The 24,012-nt window shown below is 39.3% G+C and overlaps 3 protein-coding genes across 7 annotated transcripts; 1 reads left to right on the top strand and 2 right to left on the bottom strand.

Moving 5' to 3' along the window:
* The first annotated feature begins 837 nt into the window (after positions 1–837).
* Positions 838–7,414, top strand: LOC140769397 (UDP-glucuronate:xylan alpha-glucuronosyltransferase 1-like). Of its 3 annotated transcripts, none has more exons than XM_073110103.1 (5): positions 838–957; positions 1,401–1,533; positions 5,130–5,330; positions 5,463–6,100; positions 6,184–7,414. In XM_073110103.1, the coding sequence occupies exons 2-5, from the start codon at positions 1,481–1,483 to the stop codon at positions 7,203–7,205; spliced, it is 1,914 nt and encodes a 637-aa protein (XP_072966204.1). In that variant the 5' UTR covers positions 838–957; positions 1,401–1,480; the 3' UTR covers positions 7,206–7,414. The 3 variants fall into 3 exon arrangements, with proteins under 3 accessions (XP_072966204.1, XP_072966203.1, XP_072966202.1); XM_073110102.1 differs by having other exon boundaries at positions 862–957; positions 1,292–1,533; XM_073110101.1 differs by lacking the exon at positions 838–957 and having other exon boundaries at positions 984–1,533.
* LOC140769398 (probable pectinesterase/pectinesterase inhibitor 51) lies at positions 7,099–10,074 on the bottom strand. Of its 3 annotated transcripts, none has more exons than XR_012105892.1 (3): positions 9,010–10,074; positions 7,723–8,460; positions 7,099–7,510 (listed from the first exon to the last, which is right to left on the bottom strand). XR_012105892.1 is itself a non-coding variant. In XM_073110104.1 (2 exons), the coding sequence occupies exons 1-2, from the start codon at positions 9,983–9,985 to the stop codon at positions 7,775–7,777; spliced, it is 1,662 nt and encodes a 553-aa protein (XP_072966205.1). In that variant the 5' UTR covers positions 9,986–10,073; the 3' UTR covers positions 7,598–7,774. The 3 variants fall into 3 exon arrangements, 1 of the variants encoding a protein (XP_072966205.1); XR_012105891.1 differs by having other exon boundaries at positions 7,099–7,507; XM_073110104.1 differs by lacking the exon at positions 7,099–7,510 and having other exon boundaries at positions 7,598–8,460; positions 9,010–10,073.
* Positions 10,075–14,320: 4,246 nt separating this feature from the next.
* LOC140767972 (protein trichome berefringence-like 7) lies at positions 14,321–20,250 on the bottom strand. Its single transcript, XM_073108038.1, has 4 exons — positions 19,000–20,250; positions 18,411–18,569; positions 15,662–15,939; positions 14,321–14,661 (listed from the first exon to the last, which is right to left on the bottom strand). The coding sequence occupies exons 1-4, from the start codon at positions 19,794–19,796 to the stop codon at positions 14,639–14,641; spliced, it is 1,257 nt and encodes a 418-aa protein (XP_072964139.1). The 5' UTR covers positions 19,797–20,250; the 3' UTR covers positions 14,321–14,638.
* Between the last annotated feature and the right edge of the window lie 3,762 nt (positions 20,251–24,012).

The following is a 24,012-nucleotide window of genomic DNA, read 5'->3' as shown; positions in this document are numbered from 1 at the left end:
TAAGCAACCTTGCTGAGATGGCTCCTTTACACCTTATCTAGATTAACCCCAATCCAACCACTCTCGTCGCTCACGTAAGTTCCAGATAGATATAAAGTCATCGGCTGTCTAATTGTCTAACCTAATTATTCCACCATGGTTAAATAAAATAGTTACTTTTTACTGTATTTGACTGCTCTATATATTAAATTTGAAGGTAAATAAATTTTCTACCATATTTAAAATAATATTAATCAATTTTAGATAATAAAAATTAAATAGAATATATATATTTAATATATTTTCTTAAAATTTTTATTTAGATGCACTAAGAAACTTAATTTATCTAATTAGCGGTAATTTTATCGAATAGTTAAATATGATAAGTAAGACAAGGTGGAGCGTGAGAGAGAACTAGTTTCCCTAAATATTAAAAGATTAAAGGAAAGAGAAAAGGAAAGGGGTTAGCCACTAATTAAGAGGATTTGGTCCTGATGGCTCTAAATTCTATGATTAAGACTTTCACTATGAAAAATAAAAAAAGAGTGGCAGAATAGTATAACTTTATTATGAATGCCAGTGAAGTAGGAATAATTTAATGCGGTACCCGTTTTGAGATCCCACCAAAATAAAAACTCTCATCTGTCCTAGATTCCGTGGCTCTATTTCTTCTTTTCTTTTTCCTCTTTTTTTTTTTAATCTTTTTAACACCCCTCACCGACTGCGTCGCGACGCGTCCCCATGAAAGATCTGCGCAGGGATCGAAAAATAAATTAAAATGCGGGACCCAATTGGAAAATTACAGGAGAGAAAACCCAGAGCACGAACTTACACAAAAGCCCTTGGTAAATACTTAATACGACCCGCAGAGCCCCCCTCCTCCCCACACATCCACACACACACACACACACACACCTTTTGTTCTTCGTTCCTTCACTTTGCGACGGGCTCTCTCCCTTGGGCTCTTCTGGCAACTGGGTATTCAATAATTAACCCTCTGTTTCCTTCCCGGCTTTCGATTCCGCGTTCATAGATTGCGTTGTTTTTTCTTCTTTAATCTCGTTGGTGTTGCTCAATTCTGTGCTACTAGGAAGAGGGCATCAGCATTTCCTTCTCTGGGTCCTGTTTGGTTTTCACTTTTTTTTTTATATATCTTAATGGATTTTTGTTCTTCGGGTCAATGACGGTGGTCTTTTCTTTTGAGTCTTTTGATTTCTACTCATTATTGACCCGGTTCTTTGATACTATTTCTTCGCTGGTAATGTTTATTTATTTACACTAATACTCTTGTACTCGTTCGTGGAATTTTTAGCTTTACAATGTTTGTCGGCAATATTGTCTCGACTCTTGTCATACATGTATATATGGTTTCAAGCCTTCTCACATTGAGCGATTGCTGGGTTTGTGTGTTGATGGAGTAGATGAGGCCTGCAATTGCTGCGGCAACTAGTTTCGTTTGAGAGAGAGAGAGAGAGAGAGAGAGAGAGAGAGAGAGAGAGTGATGGGCTTGTCTCCTGGCTCTCTGGAATCTCGCCTCCGGCCGATCGGAGCCGCGTAAGATTCTCTACTCTTCTGTATTCCAATTCTTAATGCTAACTTGTCTGCTTCTGATTAGTTTGATGTTCTTAGTGTTTCTGTCTTTTATCTTTTTACTTTTTCTTTACGCTGGATTTGTCTGCTTGAAGGAAGGGGAAAACCCAAATGGATTCATGACCATGTTTAGATTTCTTCTCTCTCTCTCTCTCTCTCTCTCTCTCTCTCTCTGGGTTCACTCTCATGTTATCTCTAGTATATGATTCAAATATATATATTTTTAATTCCTTTTGTTATTCTTCTATTTTTGGGTTTCAAAAATCCTCCTTATGGATTCATTCCTTGTTAGTTCTTCCATTTTAGGTTCAGAAATTTGTGTGATTTTGATTAGATAATGACTTATTCCCTTCCCCCTTAATTATAGTTGTCATTTATCAATTTGATCATACTTAATTGTAACCTTTTAGCTTCTTAAACCTTATCCTTCTTGTGAGTTTGGTACCCGTATGCCACTCAATTTGCGTGTTGGGTGGTCTAAAGTGGAACCGTGATGCATGTATTCCTTATGTCTTGACTGCTTATTCTGTTGTTTTTGTTTCCCATCCTTTTTCATTGTACCCAAAGGTGTGGATGAGATGGACCATTTGATGCATAGAACTAGTCTTTTCTGCATCTTTGGCTGGGTAAATAGAATCAGACTTTAACTATTGACTTTTCTTTTGTTGTAGACTCTCTTCCTTGGTGTCCCTGCCACGGTTACCTTGTGCAAATTGCTGATTAAGATTTTATCTTTTATGGTGTACTTAAATGTTGCATCTCGTTTCTAATCATTGGATTATTTTATATAAGAGTAGGAGTCCAATCCATTTCTTTCACTATGACCTTAAATATTTAATCCAAATCTTGAATATCCCCAAGGCATCCTGTGTATATTATGGTCCTTTCTAATGCCTTTTTTTTTTCTCTGTTTCCCTTAAATTTTGCTAAAAGGTTAGATTCTATTTCCCTTATCGCCCATCCTTTTTCATGAGAAACCCACAATATTTAGAGTGACCAACTGATTCATGTGATGTTTACTGTATGAAGCACCTTGGATATCGACAAATAGATAGGAAGAAGAAAGGAAGAGGACAAGCAGTTGAGAAAGTACCATGCCCATTTGCATCTCTTGAGGCTGTTCTGTTTTCGAGCTTCCCCTTAATTTTGGATGATTAGGCCTATCATGCATCTCTTGAGGCTGTTCTGTTTTCGAGCTTCCCCTTAATTTTGGATGATTAGGCCTATTACCTGGTTTACATATTGATTCCTTTCTTAAAGATTTTATAGGGTATTCTAGGTTGTGTATCATTGTATGGTATCTAGACCTTGAATTATTCAATAGGAGTTGATGATTTTTTTTTTTTCATGAGATTTGTACTTAAGTTATCATTCTGCAAAGTGCAAACCAAAACAAAAGTTAATTTGGCTTGAAAGTTGTCTAGGATGGCAACCCACAAACAAGATCACAATTGTCTGGAACTAAGAATTTGATTGTTTTATAATTGCATTATGGACTAGTTTTCCTCCAGTTTGTATATAGATATACACTATCCTGCTTCGTTCCCACAGCTTAGTAATTTTGATGGGTGAAATAGCGAGGGTATACCAAAGTCACTGTAGCATTCAACTGACTGATCCCTGATCCTCATTCATATGATAATTCCTCTAGAGTAGGGTTTGAAATAAGTGCCACTCTTGGGTCCTTGGTTATCATAATTGGTTCTCCTAAGGACAACTATTGTTCTCCATTTGATATGCTATTGAAAAGCTTGACATAACTACTTCTAGCAATCATAATTTTCATCAAGAGGTCATTTATGTAAAGAAAAAAAAGTCAAGGATTCTTCCATGTATTTAGATATAAACTACAACTATACAGAGAAGGCAGATAAGAGTAATTGTAGCATTAGATGGTTGGATACAACATCATTGTCTGTCATATCATAGAAATCCTCTCCCTAGTATTTTAATTAGGCGCTACTTCTGATCACTCGGTTCTGAGTTTTGGGTGCCATACTTGGAAGATATCTATAGTATCTAACTGTTGTTTGGAATAAATCATCCTCTTTTCTATGTCATGAACAACCTATGCATATATTTCACTGGTTTCTGCTACATATTTGACCTTTTTCAGGATAGTTATATTCTTACAAATCAATATTTCAATTTTGCATTATAGAGGGCATTCCTACAACAGTTTTAAGTTAGAGGAAGCTATAATGGTGATCGATCAGATTGGCATTGTTTCCTGTTCTGTTTCTTTTTACAATCTTGTTTTATGTGTTACCATGATTATTAGCTTTGCAAATATTGCTGCAATGGCTTCAAGACTAAGTAGAACAAACTTTTATTTATCCTGTAAACTTGTTACTACAGTACCATCTGAAGCTATATCCAGTTTTCTGTTTTCGCTCGTAGTATTTATCATTGTATTGGCTCTTCTCTTCTTCATGTCCTTCAATGTCTATCATACTTATGTTCACAATCTCTCTCCTTTCCATACGATTCCACATTTACCACCAAACATTTTATCTTATTATCTCCTGACAGCATGCGAACATATTAAACTGTATATTAACAATGAGTCAATGACAATAGCAGATTACAAACAAGCCTAGCTTGCAGTAACTTCTGTTGTTAGGATGTCCTTGTCAAGCATTTAATGAGGTTGTCACTGATGATACCGAAGGAAAAGGAAATTTTTTGCAAATATATTCAATAAATAAGGTTTCATATTTAAATAATGATTTCAGGGAGATGAATCTATTTGTAGATATACACATAGATACAAGCCTACAACAGGGAGGATTTGTAGTCATGGGTCATTGGCCATTCTAGTGGTAGATAGGTTCTCTTCACCAAATCCTTTGCTGACTCGACCATTTTATCGATGTGAGACTGTTAGACTTCGACAAGTTAAGGTGATGGGCTCAATTAAGAGCTGGAGCCTGACATGATATGATATGACATGACATTAAGTCCCTAGCTTGGTTGGCTGACCACTAGATGATCTAGTAAAAGATACTACCATCACTTCTCTGTAACTAACTAACTATTGGCACTTTGCATCACGACACCTTGATGTTTATCCCGTTCCTATATCATCGTCACAGATGGGATGTTATGTTAGTAGAAAAAACAAATACCTTATTCATACAAACTGGCAGATTGGGTTGTACAGCTTGTTATTCGTTATGGATGTTGATCCTTATATATTTGCACACCTACCTATATAATATTCCAAAGTGTCCGATAAGCATGTGAAACTTCAGTATCTTATACAGTATATAGCTTGAAATCCATGTCATGCATGCATTAATTTACCGTTCTCCTTATATATTATTAACCTATCAGATTAGGACTTTACAGATGCAGAGCAGTAATATTGATCAAGTTTCCACATTAAGGTGGACAGATTGTGCACATAGTTCATTCGGAAGAATTAAGCTACTCTTTTTTATGTTGTTTTCTTTGAACTATGCCATTTTTCATCGATTCATTTTTGTCATTGCTAACTTGATTCTTTGATAAGTTAAACTTCCGGTACTAAATCAATTCGTGTTCTTTTATCTGATCAGTGATGACACAGCTAAAAGAAGGCCTCAGAGGAGCAGGGTTTTTAAAGAAGTAGAAAATTTAAACATCCTCATTGCAGACAGGACCTCAAGCTGCAAGTTTCGATCTTTACAACTTGTGTTGTTCACTATAATCTGTGGTACCCTTTTGACACTCTTATATGCTCCAGTCTATAATGATCATCATGTGCGCTCCAATTCTCGGTATGTACTCATTCTCATGCAGCTCTCTGCTTGATATATGAATTATCTTGAAATTAATATACAGATTTACTAGTTTTAATCTATAGATCGAAGTATACAGTTTTCTAATTGCTTTAAATGATCTGAATGCAGCATTGTAGATGTTGGATGGATATGGGACAGGGCTAACTCAGACCCTCGGTATATATCAAACATTGTTGTTGAACAAGATCATATATTGAAAACTCTCGAAAATCTGAACAGTGTAAAAAGAAAGATTAAGATTGGATTACTAAATTTCAATGAAACCGAGGTCGGATACTGGAAGCAGATACTACCACAAGCAGAACCATCGATAGTAAAACTTTCGCCTGCAAAGAGCAGTATCACCTGGGAGGATCTATACCCCGAATGGATCGACGAGGAGGAAGAAACCGAGATACCGATTTGCCCATCTCTTCCTGATCCTGAGGTCCCATCGGGGTCCCGGTTCGACCTCGTTGCGGTCAAGCTTCCATGCAATAAATCTGCGAGCTGGTCCCGAGATGTAGCAAGGCTACACTTGCAGCTCTCAGCAGCAAAAGTGGCTGTGGCTTCTGCCAAAGGCAATGCTCAAGTGCATGTGCTCTTCGTAACAGATTGCTTCCCAATTCCAAATCTCTTTTCATGCAAAAACCTCGTGAAGAGGGAAGGCAATGCCTGGTTATACCTGCCCGACTTGAAAGCGTTAAAGGAAAAGCTCCGGCTTCCAGTTGGGTCATGCGAACTTGCTATCCCTCTCAAAGCAAAAGGTCAGTTGTTATCTACTTCTTTACTTGTATCCTGCAGTTTACATAGCAATTTTAGTGATTTTCTATCTTTTAAATTAATGCAGCACGGTTGTACTCCGTGGATCGCCACCGGGAAGCATATGCAACTATACTTCACTCGGCGAATGTCTATGTCTGCGGGGCAATTGCGGCGGCCCAAAGCATCCGCCAAGCAGGATCGACAAGAGACCTTGTCATCCTCGTTGACGAGACGATCAGCAACCACCACCGGAGTGGCCTGGAAGCTGCCGGCTGGAAGGTCCGGACGATCCAACGGATTCGCAACCCTAAGGCCGAGCGTGACGCCTACAATGAGTGGAACTACAGCAAGTTCCGGCTGTGGCAGCTGACCGACTACGACAAGGTCATCTTCATTGATGCCGACCTCCTCATCCTACGTAACATTGACTTCCTATTTGCTATGCCGGAGATCACCGCCACGGGCAATAACGCAACTCTGTTCAACTCGGGGGTGATGGTCATCGAGCCATCGAACTGCACATTTCAGCTGTTGATGGATCACATCAACGAGATACAGTCATACAATGGCGGAGACCAAGGATACCTGAACGAGATCTTTACATGGTGGCACCGGATTCCAAGGCACATGAACTTTCTGAAGCATTTCTGGGAGGGAGACGAGGAGAGTGTGAAAGTGAAGAAGACCCAGATGTTTGGAGCCGACCCACCAATCCTATACGTTCTACATTATCTGGGACTGAAGCCTTGGTTGTGCTTCAGAGACTACGACTGCAATTGGAATGCGGATGTTTTCAGGCAGTTTGCAAGTGATGTTGCACATGCGAGGTGGTGGAAGGTGCATGATGCAATGCCTGAGAGGTTGCAGGGGTTTTGCCTACTGAGGTCCAAGCAGAAGGCTGGATTGGAGTGGGATAGGAGGCAGGCCGAGAAGGCTAACTACAGTGACGGACACTGGAGGAAGAATGTGACTGATCCCAGGCTAAAGATTTGCTTTGAGAAGTTTTGCTTCTGGGAGAGCATGCTGTGGCATTGGGGTGAGACTAATTCGACTGACACCCCTGTGCCAGCGAAACCAACTGCAGCCGCAACTCTGCCTAGCTTATGATCTATGACTCACCCCTTTTATGCTCTCTTGATCCATAGAAAAGTTTGGTCGGTGGTAGGAGCTAAGTATAGCTTCTCTTCATAGAATTAATAGCTTAGAAGAAGACCCTTTTATACATATCATTTTACTCTCCGTATATACATATCTGTTTGTATTGATAGCATACAATTTTGGCTAATAATTCATCTCTATTGCTGATTGTTGCATAACTGGCCATGCCTCATCCTCTTTACTCAGTTATTCTGCTAATGGAGTTGGTTGAAGACGACAGGACAACCATTAAATTTGGGTATGCGATGAAGCTGCTGCATCATAAGAAGTAAACATCATTCTTTATGCTCAGCAAAGTCTTAACCAAGTTATTAACACACATAATTGTCTAGGTACTAACAATAGCGTATGTGCTTCAATGTAAGTAGAGATATATATTGATAGATAGTCCCTGTACGAATCATCCACGAGAGTGGCATATATCTTAGCTTCTAATACACTGCATATATCAAACAACTTAGCATACCTTATTTTTATGAAGGGTGAGAGGATTAATCAAAATGTCATCTCCCATCCCTCTACTGCTCAGTAGGTATCCACTGGTTCCCCTGGATGAAATTATCTACCGAGTACACGGCCAAATGCTCAGCCGGGATCTGGCTGCTCCACGAGACCCTCTGGCTCACGTCTCCGCCTGGGCCGGTGTTCCCGTGCTCTCCATAAAACAAGGTCTTTAGTGCAAAGTCTCCGTTCCACGGCAGCCATCCCTCGGACCTCACGATCTCCGCCATGAAGCAGTCCACAAATACCGTCCTCGAGTACTCCTTCCACGGCCTCCCCAAGTACACCCGGTGGACCGCCGGCTTCTGGCGGTAGAGCGCGAGGTACTCTTCGCTCCCGTTGACGACACAACGGTCAAAGACGAAACCGGTGGACTGGGCCGGGTCGGTGCGGCCGTGGGCGGTGACGGTGTTGGCCTCGCCGTGCTCGGGTTTGAGCTGCCGAGGAAGGACGAAGATGAGGCAGTCCTGGAAGAAGGTGGCGGAATTGCCGAAGATGAAGTCGACGGTGCCGGAGATGCGGCAGGACTTGTAGAACTGACGGAGGGAGTGAGCATAGAGGGTGTCCTGATGGCCCAAGAACTCGACGGACTCGAGGACAGAGAGGTCGCTATCAGACCGGAAGGCGACGGCCTGGTGAGCATCGGGGCCGGCGGTGTTGGCGAAGGTTAGGTCCCGGGCCATGAAGCCATCGCCGAGAACGCCTGTTTGGGCCAAAAGTTGGAAGTAAGTAACGAGTCCAAGTTAGTGGTTAGCTGGTTGGTATTCTTGGACGGTTCATGTTGGAGTGACTGGTCTACGTGGGAGAAGGATCCCACCAGGCACGGGTAATGGTATCTTTTGTAAGGTGCATGTCACCTTTGAAATCTTGTGAATCTAGCTTGTCAACTACTGGGGCGTGTCGGTTCACAGGACCTTATAATTAAGAGGTACGTGGCTCTAAGTTTTCTCAAGCACAGGAAACTTGAGTTAGAGTCTTGGCTTAGTAATCCAAGCCTGAGTAAGGTCAAAAGGTTCGACTTGGGTCTCCAATATTGAAGGTCGAATCTACAGGATTATATAAAAAAAACTATACGACAGTTGATTTGATGTATGCAGACCGACGAATCTAGCAACACGCCCATCCACGTGACACGTTAAGATACCCATAACTCTACAACGGTCTAACAACAGACAAACTGAACCAAGTAAATCATGTGATGTGAGCCTCCGCGTTGGTCGTGTTTTAATGTTAAGCAAACTTTTATACGCACCTACGGTTGCAGTATTGTACGTTGAGATCCCAACCGTATCAGCATTAAGCGAGCCCGTAATGACCGTTCTGCCCATGCCGTCCCCAACAAATACCAAATTCGTCTTCTCGAACGGCACCCTCACCGTCTCCTCGTACACCCCTTCCTTTATGTACACCACGAACCGCCCCGTCCCGTAATCGGGCGCGGCCCGAACCGCCTCCTGCACCGTCCCGAATCCGCAACCAGCCTTGCAGACCGTCGCGTTCGGGTCCAGCCCCGACGGCACCCCACCATGACCCGTACCCGAACCGGACCCGGACCCGGATCCGACCGGGTCGGGCCAGTACCCGTCCCGCTCGGTCTGGGGCGGGGTCCAGCGGGCCGGATCCGGCCCGTACCGCTGCAACGCAGCTACCATGGAGGCGGCGTTGCTGGTGAGGGCGGTGAGGTTGACGAGGTAGGCCATGGAGTCGGAGATGAATTGGGAGTCGTTGACGTACTTGTAGGCGGACCAGCAGTCGTACTGGTAGAGGAGGGCGGCGGAGGACCAGATCCGGGCGTTGGGGAGGGACTGGGGGAGTTGTTGGGACGCAGCGGAGAGGCGGCGGGAGGAGAGGGAGAGGAACTCGAGGCAGTTGCGGGCGGCGCCGGAGCGGTTAAGGTTGGAGGATGACGAGGAGAGGATGGACTGGGCTGCGGATTGGGCGGCGGGGATGGCGGCCGCGGCGGCGGAGAAGGCCGCGAGGGCGAGGTCGAGGGGAGTAGGGTTAGTGTTAGGGCTTCGGAGGGAGGAGAGGCAGAGAGAGGGGAAGCGAGTGGCATTGCAGGCTTGGAGGATTAAGGTGTCAGTTTGGGGGGAGTTGGAGGGGGTGAGCGGGGTGGGTGTGGGTGTGGGAGTGTTGGGGGAGCTTTTATGGTGGTGGTGGTGGACGGCGGAGTTGGAGGTGGAGGAGAATAGGAGGAGGAGGAGAGGAAGGAAGGAGGAGAGCGCCATTTGCTTTTGGGGTGAGGAGGAGAGAGAGAGAGAGAGGAGTTTGGGGTTTATAATGGCGAACAATTCATAGTTTCCTAATTTGCTTTTGAGAAGGGAAACCAAATAGCCTGTCAAAAGTAGACGGTATCCAATGGGAGGGAGGGCCAACGAATTTTAAACTTCTAATTTTGGGGACATTCTTTTTCCCATTTGCATCCTTCTTACAGTCTAGGATGAGAATTATTTGTAAAGTAATGAGGTTGATTCAATAATTCTGGCTGAAATAGTAGTTGGGGCAGTAAAACTTGAAATTAAGGACGGGTGGTGGTCACGGGGGAACAGTGGAAGAGGAGGGCGTGGCCACTCGCCACACTCTGGAAGTGGGAAGTAGATAGAAGAGAAGAGAGTGGAACGGGGGAGTATTATTAGTTTAAATTGTGTCGTTTTCTAGCTAAACTTATGCGTGCGTTTCGAGAGAATGGAGTGCGAATTCTTTTGTAAGAGATGATGAAAGCGACGTAGTCTCGTGACACGATGCACAGGATATGAATGTCTTTAAAATGGGCCTGAGATTATTAATACCAATTTTTAATTCTAGCATTTGTGTCGTGGGAGTGGGAGTGGGAGTGGGAATGGAAACATTGCTCGTGGAGATTGTTTGTGAGGTTAGAGCGCGCGCGGATTCGGTGCAAGAGGAGATGTCCAAGTCTGACAAAACGGGCCTGCATCGAAATCATCGTTTGGACAATTAACCCACACAAGAATCCAATAACTAGCCAAGGTTAATGCGCCTGATTTCGACTCAGCTGATCAAGCTTAAACTGTTTTCAAGTTTAGTGACATGAATTTGAAGCTGCTGTATGTTTTTTTTATATTTAATTTGGACTTTGGAAATTCCAGTTGGCCTTCTAATTCTTCTTACTAACAGTCAAAAAGAAACGTCTCAACCGTAAAAGGCTGAAAAAAAAAAGAAATGTCTGGAAGCTCTGATCTTTTTATGGGGCCCCTAAAAAAATCTGGCCAAAGGCCGCGTGAGGGTGGCAAAGGATGGTTAGAAGGAAGGTAAAAACTCTACCTGTTCTAACAGGTGTAGAGTATGTTCATCTCACCATTAAAACCAGTCAAGGCAAGAGAAAATGTTGCTGAGCTCTCTTGGGCATCTGTCTTTTATCCCTGAGGTGATCCTCGGCGAGCTCAAGGAGCAAATGGAGAGGACTGCATCATTCCTGATCGAAAAGTTCTAGAACTGTCATGCTCGCTGAAAGCTAACTATGGTAGATTTCTAGGAAGAAGCCTTTCTCTTAATAGGCTAAAAGAACATACTTACCAAGCTTTGGAATGGTGTTGATCAGTAATGTTGCTTCAGATATGACTGAAGGCTTCTACTTCTTCAGATTCAAGAAAGAGAAGGCTTCTACACCCCCGTGTGAGTCCAACTTCACATCCTTTCGAGAAATACTGAGAATTTGAGGGTCCCAGTCGCTACCTACTTCATGAAATCGCTGAGGGTGGACGATACTATCTTAGATCATACCAGGAGTGGAGTCAGTTTGCCCAGGTTTGTGTTGAGATAGACCTTAAGAAGCATATGAAGAAGACGATTTAGGTTGACCCTAAGGAGGAGGATCTGGACCTGAGGGTGGTCTATAAGAGTTTTCCTATATTTTTGCTACATAGCTGATATGTGCCCGTCCAGGCATGAAAAGGAAAAGGATGAAGAGTCAACAAACACGACCTCCAAGGAGGTGAAGAAAAAAGGAGAAAGACACAGCAGGTTCACTAGAGATAAGCCAATCGATGTACAGTCCATAGTGTACGGTCCTGAAGAGACATAGGAAGGGAGTGTAATGGCGGAAAAATTTAATGCCACAATAAACACGAAGCTTAACCAACAACTCTAATAGAGTTGGTCAAGAGGAGTTTATGAGTTCAACTCCCACTCTAAATAATATTATAGAAAAATTATTTGATGTTTAATGGTTTAGTGGTTTGGTTCGATTCGGTTGATGACTCGTTAGTGCAATTAACTTAGAAGAACAGTTTAGCAACACAATAACTTGAAGCAGGTCTCGGCGGCGTTTGGTTCGAAGCAATTGTTTTGGCAACACATATGACTTGAAGCTTAGACTAGACAGCTAAAAGCTCAGTGAAATCTAAAGTGCTTTTGTATCTAAAGAGGATTGGTCATTTGTCCAGTCTATATCTAGTCTTCGGACTCATGAATGATCAAAAAAATAAATAAATAAACACGCTTAGTAAGAGTCCAAGACAGATAAAACCCAAAATAAAACAAATGCAAATTAGGAACAATAAGACCCATGGAAGTGGTCTTGGATGGAATCAGATCCAGATAAAAGTCCACCGGGACAAACTAAATATAGGGCAAGCCAAACTCCTAACGTAGTAGGGGAAGCACCAACCCAGGAGGGACTTGCAAGGCAAGAAGACTTCCATTACAAACAACGGTAAATATATGGCGGGGGATGATACTATCAGGTCAGGCCTCCTAAGCACCAACAAAAGGTGGCCAAATCCTCTGGACATGTTCAGACTGTATCTTCTGTGGCTGTAAATCAAAGCAAGAGGAGTTCGTGTACGTCCTTGAGGTTCACATGTTAGGGATGCACTGAAATGTGAATGAGACGGTCCCATACCTATTGGCTAAGTGTCAAACAATTGCATTCTGAACATCAATAGGTCTCTGTTAGGCTAGGGACTGAACCTTCCCATTTGACCAAGTTTGCTTTTGACATGACAAGCAAAGAGTAGCCTTGGCTAGCTTGAGTGTATCATCTAAGGAGGACCGCTCATCAGAGACCCACATCAAGTGGCTTCAGTGCTCATGCCTCAAGTGGGTGCTAGAAGGCAACCAGAACACGAGGTTCTTCTGACTTATAGCTTCATTGTGTAACAAAAGAAACCTCATTCCTAGCATCATGATTGGTTCAAGGCCATGAAGAGGTGAGGAGGGAGTTCACTGACTTCTACGAAGTGCTTTGGGGCCCCTCGTCAGAAAGTGATTGGTCTATGCTTGATGGCTTGGTCCTTATGTCCATCTCTGCCATGGACGCGGATGGACTCATGTGGCTTGTCACTCTGGAGGAGATCAAACTGGAGCCTACCACGGGGAAAGGCTCTAGGATCGGATGGCATCCAAGCCGAGGCATACATCAAGTATTGGCAGGTGGGGGGCTCCCCCATTTGATCGGGCACAAACAAGCGGCTTCCATTGGTGCCCAGAGTACTAGCTATAACACACTGGCGGCATAGAAGGTACCCACGATAAGTAGGGCCCTCCATTTTGAAGCTCTTTCTCCTAAAGTGGCTTAGGACAGATTTGTTTAGCCTTTAGATGAGGCCTTGAGCCTGCGGTGGCTAAGATGCCTTTTGCTTGTCTTAATAAGGTCCTCATTTCAGATTGCTGGTTAAAGGCGAGCAAGAAGTTGGCCGGGTGAAAACACAATACCTTCTCTATCGCAGGGTGCATCACCTTGATCAGCTCCATGCTCTTGGCCGTACCCACCAGTAGGCTGGGTTGCTCTTGGCCTGGGTGTCGGATTCGATACTTGAGGCTATCAACAAGTTGTCGAGATTCATCTTTTAAATTAAAATGACTGTTGTCGAGATACTTGAGGCTATCACTGTCGGCCATACTTATCAGGGGGCGTTGGGGCAGTGATCCGGGATGGACTCGGGTTGTTTGCTGCTTGGGACCCAGGAACCAACCCCCTGGTGTTACACCTCTGTTCATAGAGGCTAGAGTGATGCTATTGGGACTGAGGAAGGTGGCAACTCACATCAAAGTTGAGGCGGAGTTTGATTCTCTTAAGTTGATCAGAATTAGGAAGAAAATGACTGTGCCCTAAGCATCTCAAAAATCCTGTCTACGGTTATTTTTTATCTTTTCCAAAGCTTTAATGATATTGATTAGGCATCTCACAAATCTCTTTGACTCAAGAAAGGAAAGGTCAAAAAAATATCGCACAAGAAACTTCTTTTGCTGCAAAAGTATGATTCTAATAATTGAAGGGCATAGCTCAGCAATCTTTTCTTTGGTCCAATTTGTATAAAATTACCCTGTTCTCCAATGACCAACGAAAATAATGAAAATATACATACATATATCCATCTAATCAACGAATAGAATTTTCTCCCAAGATCTACAAGGAATGAAAGTCCTCTATCAGACTACCCTCCTCCCAAACCTCTTATAAGGCATTCTCTGAAATCGTTTCCCTAGTCCCTGTAACACATTTTCCACTCTATACATTTTCCTTCTCTCAATAATATAACTAAGCCCGGCCCACTTTTTTTAAAAATAAATAACATTCATGAGTCTAGAATTCCATATAAAGAAACAAAATTGGCATTGGCATTGGCATCTATAAAAACTGTTGTTTACATACAGGCTGATCAATAATGGTATTTTTCCCCTTCTGCTAGGGAAAAAAAATGGAGCTAGAAAAATGCTACACCATGGAATTAATGCATGAACTCAAGGAAAAAAATATATAAGAAAAATGGACAACAAAAAACTTTTCCTCCTAGCAGGCTGCCAAATTTCAGAGATAGAAATTCATTCTTCTCTGTGCTGCCAGATAGAATCCCCCCTCACCCAAAAAAGAAAACGAAATATATATCGAACAGAAATAGAGATACCACCAAGCTTGACTTTTATCTTCCCAAATTTCGCCAACCTGCGAATAATTGATAAAGGAACAAATAAATAATCATATAAGCTAGACATGCAATCAGCAAACTCCATAGATCATCTCTAAGATTTCAAAACCAAGGATCAGATTCTACATTTCTACTACATCTACAAAACAATAATCCCGTATGACCAGCAGACCTTCCAGCTTCCATCAAGTTCTCTTACAGGATACATATGCAAGGTCTTTGGTTGTAATTCAGTTTACAAATTATGAAGGACTTATATATTGATTCACATACCAGAATAGTTGTGCACAGCTAGATAAAGTAATACAATATTTCCCGCCTTGTATGCTCAAAAAATTGCTGCTCTAACTGTGATACTTTATGCGAGGTGTGAACCTCAGGTCAGAAAGGATCAGTTTTAGCTGGTTATATTCCGGTTTCAGCTGAGACACATAAGTATCCACATCCAAAATGGCATGAAACCAAGCAGAGTCGACTCTGAATATGGTTGAACCATTTAGTGCAAAAGATTGTTTTTGCCCATATTGGACTCCTGGCCTAGCCCAATAAGTCAATTAAAAATAAAATATTGACTCTTTCCTATTTATTCACAAATCACAAACACTCTAAATTTAAAATTCTGGATATGCTGGATCTCTTCCCTTGGAACAAATGGGTACTCTTTCCAACAATCTAGACATGACAAAATATTCAATCAATGCTTACTTCACTAGGCTCTGCACCCTCTGGCACCTAAACCTATCGAACCAGAAAATAACTGATTTTAATTCCTCAGACATGTTTCACAATCTTAAATATAAAATTCCCTTTTCTGTGAATGATTAGACTATCTTTTGATTTCATATCATTGTTTTCATCTTGTTATATATTTACAATCCTGCATTCAAACCTTTCTAAACCAATACCAGAAAACAGAAAACATTTCATTTTCTCTCAGGATGAAACAGATAGTTCGGACATAACCATATGTTCACCAAATATAGATTAGGTATCATTATCACAAAATTGAAAACTCACCATTTGTCAGCAAATATGAGAATACAAGTTCATTCCAAGCATCTGGAACTCCGGGAAGACACCAGTGGCTGCAATCAAGAATGGTCGAAGGGTGGCTCCATGTACCAATATGAGCATCACTTCGAAATGAACCCATTGAAGTCACATTTAGTACTGTCACTGGAACTCTCATTTTTGCAACCACATCAGCGATGATATCCCCAAATTCACTCCTATCATTTCCTTTAGCCTCGGAAGAAGGTTGTTCTGTTACTTCACACTTCTTTTGGTTTGAACCACTGAGTCATCATAAAAGGCAGCATTATAATTAATGAAAATCCCATGAGAAGATGTGATAACAAAGTGATAATTGGTACTACAGTCCAGAATGACAGAAAGAAATGGCATAATATTCTTGTTCATGACTCACATTACCCAACAAAACCAGAATGGCTTATTTCCAAGTATGAGATGTTTAATGCAAAAAAGAATTCAAGAATTTATTGGCATGAAATAACAACATTCTGAAGTATCTTCACCGAGCAACCAAAGTAGGAAAAAAGAAAGAGTAAACAAAGTTAAGATAAAACCAGACCGTTCAAACTATCGCAATAACATCACAATGAAGAAAATAGTTCTATAATCAAATTGCATAACAAGCCCATCCAATCAAGTTCCACAATAATAATGATATTGAATAAAATGCACCTGTATGTGAGTAGCCCGAGTCATGTTGCATAGAATGTGACAAATTTTCTAGTTTAATTTCACATCGCATTAACTAAATGTTTTGTTGTAGTCTAAAGTTGGTACTCCAATAATGACTATAAAAGACCTTTTTAAAAAATTCACTTTCACTACTTTTAATATGTGAAAACTAAGCTGTGTTTGCAATCTCCACATAGGTCAAAAATTTACCTATCCTTTTTTAATCAAACCCTAGATTCTCATTAAAAAAACATTGTCACAATTTGAAAAGGAGGAAGGACAATGGAGAACTGCTACACCAAATAATGGAGGGACAAGAAATTCACAAATTAGTTGGAATGGCTGGTCAGCAGCTCTATCTGATATTCAGTAGAGTGATAAGTGATTGCCCCATTTGTTGGGTTTATTAGGCAAAAGGTACTTTACACACTGTTGAAAGTTGGATGTGGTACAACAGATTGAAACATAGATTAAGTACCACCAGATGACTATAAAGGTTTAGACTTCAAAATAAGATAGATCTCAGACAAGTAGATTTGAAATAACTAAAAGTGGTATTACTTGACACCAAGATTACACAAAAAAAAATCAATTAAATAGCTCTTTGAGTCCAGATATTGCATGAAAACTCAAATTGCTAGAACAAAATGGTATACCTGGAGCAATTTGTTAGCTATCACCGCCAACTTCTACTATTTGATTAATTTTTTTATTCTCAGCCCCACAACAACAAAAATGATCATATGGAGAAGAAATGGAGGGAATTTGCAAATTCTTTATAATTGAGGTATTTGTAATGATTGATGATTGTTAAAAAGGGCAGCCTAAAAATCTGTCAAAATACATGAACAACCTCAGAAGAAGCCTTGCTCACTGAGAATCAATTCTCTTTCCATTACAATTTACAATACAGCTAGTTAGTAACACTATAAGTAATCTGGAAGATTTGAGAGGCTTACTTTGATGCAAACAAAGTAATAGCTCTTTTGAGTATCCATTCAACAATAATGCCTAAATTTATTCATCTTTAATAGAAGTTTCAGATGCTAAGATCTACATGCAAATAGGATGCCAAAATTTATCTCAAGCAACTATGAATCAGCAACCAAACCTGACCGGACATGCCTAGCATAATCCACGTTATAAGTGGGGAGTCATATTAGATAATGATAACAGCTTCATGTAGTTAATAAGCATACATACTATAGTTAATTATCATATTAGGACATCTTAGACAGAAAATAGATAAGATTAATAACTATGGCTTGAATTTTTGTTCGAAACTGAGATGTTTAGCCGAAACATTTCGTGGTATCCTATCTGATCTGAAATTGCTCCCAAAACTAGCATTCGACCGAAACAACTCTAGTAACAATTTTCTTAATATATGTTTTAAATTCTAAGCTGAATTTGACTTGAATCTAATTTGTACTAACTCAATATCAAACTCATTTTTTTAAAATGCCATTAGATTTTGTGTGATGCATTGAAAAATAAGATAAAGAAGACTGTTTATCAAAAGAAGTCCAAAACCGATACAACAAAACTAGAACCAAAACCAAACGAAATTGATCAAAACATTCCATTGCCAAAACCAAAACTCTGAACTATGCTAATAACCATTTAAAAATCTTGCAAACTTGAAACTTATAAAGTAGAATCATGGCACTATATTATGTTAGAACTTCATAATTCCAACTAATCAGGCATGCAGATCTGAGAGTACTGCTGCAGATGATTAACTCATCTATCATACTATAAGTCTAACAAACTTCAACCTTCCATAGAAGTTCATTGTTTCAAGGAAATAAACTCATGTCTAATTTCCATATTTAATAGCATACGTTGCATGATATAGCTCTGTTAAAATCCAGAGAACTTTGCATACCAGATAGATGGAAACAGAATCACAAGTCTAGACAGATTAGCCTCAGGTAAACTCAACTCAGAGTGTGAAATCTAATTAAAAAAGTCAGGCATTATAATTCAGCGGACAAAGAAATCAAATATGATGTATTCCCTAAAGCTTTAGATTATTTATTCAGATGTGTGAGATGCTCACCTCCAATGAGAAGGCTCATAAGTCCGGAAGAAGACATGAGTTCTGTTTGTATTGACCATTGCTTCTACCCATGACGCCCAAGTGCTCAAAGCCGTTCTAAAGGCAGCATTGATGGGCATTCCAAGTTTAAGCTGTCCGCCAGACTGGAAATAGCAACCCCTGTCAACAAACCCAATTAAGAAGCATCAAAATGAAACAAATTAGTATCAATTATGCTGCCAAGTTCAATGGTAGATTATAGAACATCTCTATACATGATCAGTACATGGAAGACATAAAGAAAAGAAAGCAAACATCACATTGCACATGTTATCAGTATAGCATAGGTTCAATCTGGCATGGATGCGCACATAGATAGAGAAGGAATGTGATAAATCACTCTTATTATACTGTAAAATGCCAGACTAAGATGAAATATATTGCAGAAATGGTCATAAACTCAAAAATTGCCAGAAATTTGTGTTAGGAGGAACATAATTAGACACTCGATTTACTGGTGCACTGTGCCAATCGGTTTGAACTACTCAAATATAAATTGCATCTGCGGCCTTTCAGGTAAATCACTGAGAACAAAAGGTACAAAACTTACATGTCAAATAGTTTAGTTGGAGTCCACCAGTGACCAGAGTTGAAAATGAGAAGATCTGAATCAATCCATAGCCGATTTATGTCATCCATCTTGTCAAGCTTGAGTGTCGCACGAACCCTTTTGGGGCCGTGTCGAGGCATTAAGCCCTGCTGTACAAGGAATACTGACCGAAAGAACTCCACGCTTAAATTAAAAGATTGGAATCGAACCCCCAAGAAGCGAATCGTCTTCGAGATCTGATTTCCATTCACCTCATAAACACTCCCTGGATCCTCCACCCCACTCATAAGCATGCATATGAAAGACTCCCACTGTGTGCGACTCATTGAATCACCCACTAAGACAACCCGCTTCCCTCGAAGCCGTTCCAACACATCCCGTGCATTAAACTTAGGCACATCACAATGACGAGGCTGCCACCTCCATTTCAGATATCCCGTATCCTTTCTCCCATTTGCCAAACAATTGAATCCCCTCTCTGCAAATGGACACTCTGAGCTATTATAAAGCGGATACGACCCGTCCACAATCCAGCTACCATCGAAGACATTGCAAACCTCAGTTCCCCCAACAAATCCCGGGACCAAGGTGGCACGGCCCAAGTATCGGAAAACATACAGATATGCAGCACAAGCAACAACCAGGACGACAGAAACCAGGAAGAACACGAAAGCCATTGTCTCGAACGATGACGGAAGAGCCCACCATTTCCGATGAGAAAATGAAACCCTAGGGCTCCCCACACTTCTCGGGGTAAGGCGAGCCGATGTGCTCCGGCTAAAACTAGCACTCACCATCTCCTCCCCCGCCCGACCTCCGACACAACCATTCTACTCCTCCACGATCGCATTCACCTCAGAAACCCATAACAGATCGAGCTCAGATAGTACAAGATCTCACCTTTCCATCAAAATCCGCAAACCAGAGGTCAAATCACGCTTCTCTGATCCCTATCCGTCTTGATCACGAACAATAACCAAACTTTTTTCTGGTCACGGAAATCTCAAACCATAAAGTTCACGGATACACAACGACAATTTCCACAAATAATGTAAAAAAAAAAATCAACAAAAGCCAAAGAAAACAACAAATCAAGCGAGCAAAAAATTGGAATTCCTCATCATTCCCAACCCTAACCCTATCCCCAGATTGAGTTCCTCGTATTTATATCTCGAGGTCGACAAGCTTCACCCAGGCGCGTAGGTTAGCGGAGAAGTGAAGAAATTAATCTCTCACAAATCTTTGGGAGGAGGAAAGGAGAGGCGAGAGCGGTTGGAGCGGAGATTAAATAGCTCCCAATGAAGGGCATTTCTGTAAAACTATTCTCCGTAGTTTGTTCTTCAACCTTTCTTTTTAGTGGAACAAGGACAAATGGGCCTCATTGCAAAATTCCCAACCCATTTGCAAATTGTACTCGTTTTCACATAATAGTGGGTTGCATTTATTTTCGTTTATTTGCAATTTAGGGTTATGTTTGTTAAAAATGGAAGTTAATTAAATGGAGGTCTTGACTATTGGAAAATGTTATAATATAGTATCCGCCATGATGTCAAATTCGCCACCAACTACTTTGATTTGAACCTTCACATCAAAGAGTTGGTAACAAGGGTGGGTCCTGCTGTACCTGCTCAATGAGAACTGAGGGCTAAATAATATATTTAATTTTGTTAAATCTCTATTATCAATTAAGCATATTTTGTAATCCTGAGTCCTGCTGCCCCAACTATAAAAAAAAAAAATTATTTTAATTTAATTTTTAATTTATAATAACAGATTATTTCTACTATAATAAAATATTTATTAATAATAGAAAATATATGCACTCAGTTTTTATCCAGGTATGGTTAAATTGGATGATCACCTAATCTCAATTCAATAGGAAGTACTCTCTTGGTGAGAAATTTAGTCAACATCCACTTATGAGCATGTGACCGCGGCATGTGGACGTCACATGCTACATAAAAAAAAATAAAGGGATATTTACCTACTATAACGCTCTACTTTAAATGAGTATTATTTTCACTATTTATAAATCAATTTTTATAATTTATTAAATATGTATAAAAAATATTTTGGATTATATTTGAACTAATAACATGGTAATATTTTATTTTTAAAATAATTAAAATACTATTGTCTATAAAATAATAAAAATATTCTTAATATGACTTGGTTGAGAGCATTTTTATAATTCTTTTAGTATAGCTAATTTAATCCAGAGATTTAATTAAGTTTAACTAATAAATTTAATAATATAATATTTTTTTTATATATTTACTAAATTATATTGCTCGATGTGTAATGAAAATATAAGGTGTACTTTATATTTTGGCTAAAAAAGACATTGTATTATATATAAATATTTTAAAAATAAAAATGTGAAGAGTCGATGTTGTATGTATGAGGTTTCATGAACTTGATACAACTATGACACACTGTGAGATCTGAGATCTCAAATCAGGTTAAATCCGATCATGCCCACCAATGGGCCAATGGTTGCTCCTTGTTGTTGCCATTGGTGGAGGGAGACATGCAATATTTGTTCAGTACAAGATAGACAATTAGGAGCTTTAAATATCTCCCCTTTTCTATGTCCCTCTAATGGGTGAGCAAGCATATGCATAGGCACAAGAAAGGTTGGTGAGATCAGAGAATTTTGGTTTGTTACTTGGTACAATGCCCACATTTGATTTAGATTGCATTGGTAGGAGGGTTGTTGGATTGACACACCACCAAAGTAAACAAGGTTTTGGTATCTTGTCCATTCATTGGGCCCATCACTTTGAATTGCCACTAATCCTTTGGCTTTAAACCAGGAATAGGAGATCTTAAAGTCCCCAAGCTATTTCAATTTTTATGTTTATGATGTTGGTCTGGATAGCGATGGAGCTGCAGATTAATCTTATGTCTTTTGTGCTTGTGTTATAGGCTTATCGCCCGTGTCTCAAGCTATCAGATTATGTCATCAATTAAATGTTCTTAATAAGTCTGTACTCTATTTTTAATTTTGTGTTTAGATATATGCTATTTATTGTTAAATGGATCAAAATTTAACTGTATATTAACCTTCATTAGTATGCATACAAAAATAAGAATATAATTAGCATATGCACCACGGAAGTACGATATGTATGCATGACAATGGTGACCTCGGATGGACAGTGTATATATAATATATGTGATTCATTAAGTTGAAGTTGATTAATGTTGCCTATAATATTAACTAGGATGTCATATGTACTGGGATTAATTTCAACCTATAGACATGGCTAGCTTACATACACCTATTATCTTCTCTAAAGTAGGAAAATTAATGTTTTAGATTATTTGTAGCGTCTCTTTAAATAATAAGTAGGATGACATATGTGATAAGTTTGTAGCTTATATAGTTAATAAATTACCTTGTTCTTGTCATTATTATACTTTTAACTTTACTAATACTTATTAGTTTTCTATTTTAATTACTGTATTTACTTGTATTGTAAGTCAGTAAGACATCCTAATCATCATCAATCTCACCGACCTATAGTATTTGCCACATATTTAGGACATCATAATCATGAGAAAAATACATAAACTAATATAAATCTGCATACATTTGGAGAAGAAATAATATGCTCATAATTCAGAACTAAAAATCTACAAAATTGGAGTACGATATTCCATTAAGAAAAATTTTAAAATATGACATCAGTACATGACAAAATTACATGGCAATGTCAACACGAATCCAAATTAAATATGTATGATATCCTACTAGTACTACAAATCCAAGTTCGACACATGAACTCGGGCTACATATTATAATGGTAAAATAAGATTAGAAAGTCAATATTGATAATGACAATAAGTAAAAATATTAATCAACTCAATAAGAAAATGATAAAATATCAAATATCCTAGAAATGTAGATTATTAATTTATAGATTTTGAAAGTCTCATTAAAAATATTCTTCATAGTAAAGGAATTGCCTGCAAGTTTGATTTAAATCAAGAGAAAGTATCAAATTTCTCCAAACTAATCAACATGAACTGGAACGCACCTTTCGTTAGTTTTTCCATACATTTTAGAAGTAAATATTTTGGGAGAACGAGAAAAAGAAAAGGAAATCAAAGTTTAGGAAGCATAACAGGAGAATAGGAAATTTGATAGTTTCCAACTTGAAATTTGTTCAAGTTTATTGCTTATCTACTTATTTGAACAAAAACTTCAGATATCTTTTTCCTTATACACATTTTCTAAGTGATGCCAATGATACTTTTATCCTTTTTTCTCAATAAGAATATAAGAATAGCAAATATATATATAATCATTTACACGGTACTATATTTATATTTATTATTTAACTCATGTATTTTTATCTAAACTATCAACAAAATATAATTCCTTGTCATTAGTTTTGTTAAGTATCGGTTACGATATTGATGAGTTACAAAATAATCATAATACACACGAGTAAAAATATTTTAGGTCAACTAGATCTAAAAATCAAATTAGAGGTTTTTAAGTATTCTTATTTTTATTTTTAAAAATAATAAAATATTCTCTATTTCATTAATGATTTGTAGGGCAAAATTTATTCAATGTATTTTTTTGACATATTAAAAGCAAAAAAGAGTCATCGAATGGTAAATATTCATATGATAATATATAAATGATAATAAAATTAAAAGGCAGAATATACTTTTATACATTTTTTAAACTTTTATTAAGAACAAATAACGCACACTGTTACCTGAGAAGAATACAAGAGGGGAAAGAGAAAATGGAAGATTAAAGATTCCACTCATCAAAGCACTTTGTATAAGATTAGAACTTCTAACTTAAAGATGATGCAACCTTAAACAGTGAGTTCTCTCATCCAAACTCCAAGCTGTCCACTGACATGTACGTATCACAACAATCCTCGTTCAAAGCAATGTAATGTTTGTAAGCATCCCTCTCCAAAGCCTTAGCATGGGAGCCAAGTCATCAGCACTCAAACCTAATCATCATTTCCCTCCTTACAAGTA

Source organism: Typha angustifolia, chromosome 10, assembly GCF_048772165.1.
Source record: "Typha angustifolia cultivar Huaian chromosome 10, ASM4877216v1, whole genome shotgun sequence".
Lineage (NCBI taxonomy): Eukaryota > Viridiplantae > Streptophyta > Magnoliopsida > Poales > Typhaceae > Typha > Typha angustifolia.
The sequence above is the reverse complement of the archived record's forward strand: the minus strand, read 5'-3'. Positions and strand labels throughout refer to the sequence as shown.

What these genes read in the sequence shown, in the direction of transcription:
- LOC140769397 (XM_073110103.1), top strand. Translation starts at nt 1,481, where the DNA reads ATGGGCTTGTCTCCTGGCTCTCTGGAATCTCGCCTCCGGCCGATCGGA. An exon ending in CTCCGGCCGATCGGAGCCGC is followed by an intron (nt 1,534 to 5,129) that starts GTAAGATTCTCT and finishes TTATCTGATCAG; the next exon opens with TGATGACACAGCTAAAAGAA. An exon ending in CATGTGCGCTCCAATTCTCG is followed by an intron (nt 5,331 to 5,462) that starts GTATGTACTCAT and finishes ATCTGAATGCAG; the next exon opens with CATTGTAGATGTTGGATGGA.
- LOC140769398 (XM_073110104.1), bottom strand. Translation starts at nt 9,985, where the DNA reads ATGGCGCTCTCCTCCTTCCTTCCTCTCCTCCTCCTCCTATTCTCCTCC. An exon ending in GTACAATACTGCAACCGTAG is followed by an intron (nt 8,461 to 9,009) that starts GTGCGTATAAAA and finishes TGGCCCAAACAG; the next exon opens with GCGTTCTCGGCGATGGCTTC.
- LOC140767972 (XM_073108038.1), bottom strand. Translation starts at nt 19,796, where the DNA reads ATGGTGAGTGCTAGTTTTAGCCGGAGCACATCGGCTCGCCTTACCCCG. An exon ending in TATGAGCCTTCTCATTGGAG is followed by an intron (nt 15,940 to 18,410) that starts GTGAGCATCTCA and finishes ATGATGACTCAG; the next exon opens with TGGTTCAAACCAAAAGAAGT. An exon ending in CTCATATTTGCTGACAAATG is followed by an intron (nt 14,662 to 15,661) that starts GTGAGTTTTCAA and finishes AATTATTCGCAG; the next exon opens with GTTGGCGAAATTTGGGAAGA.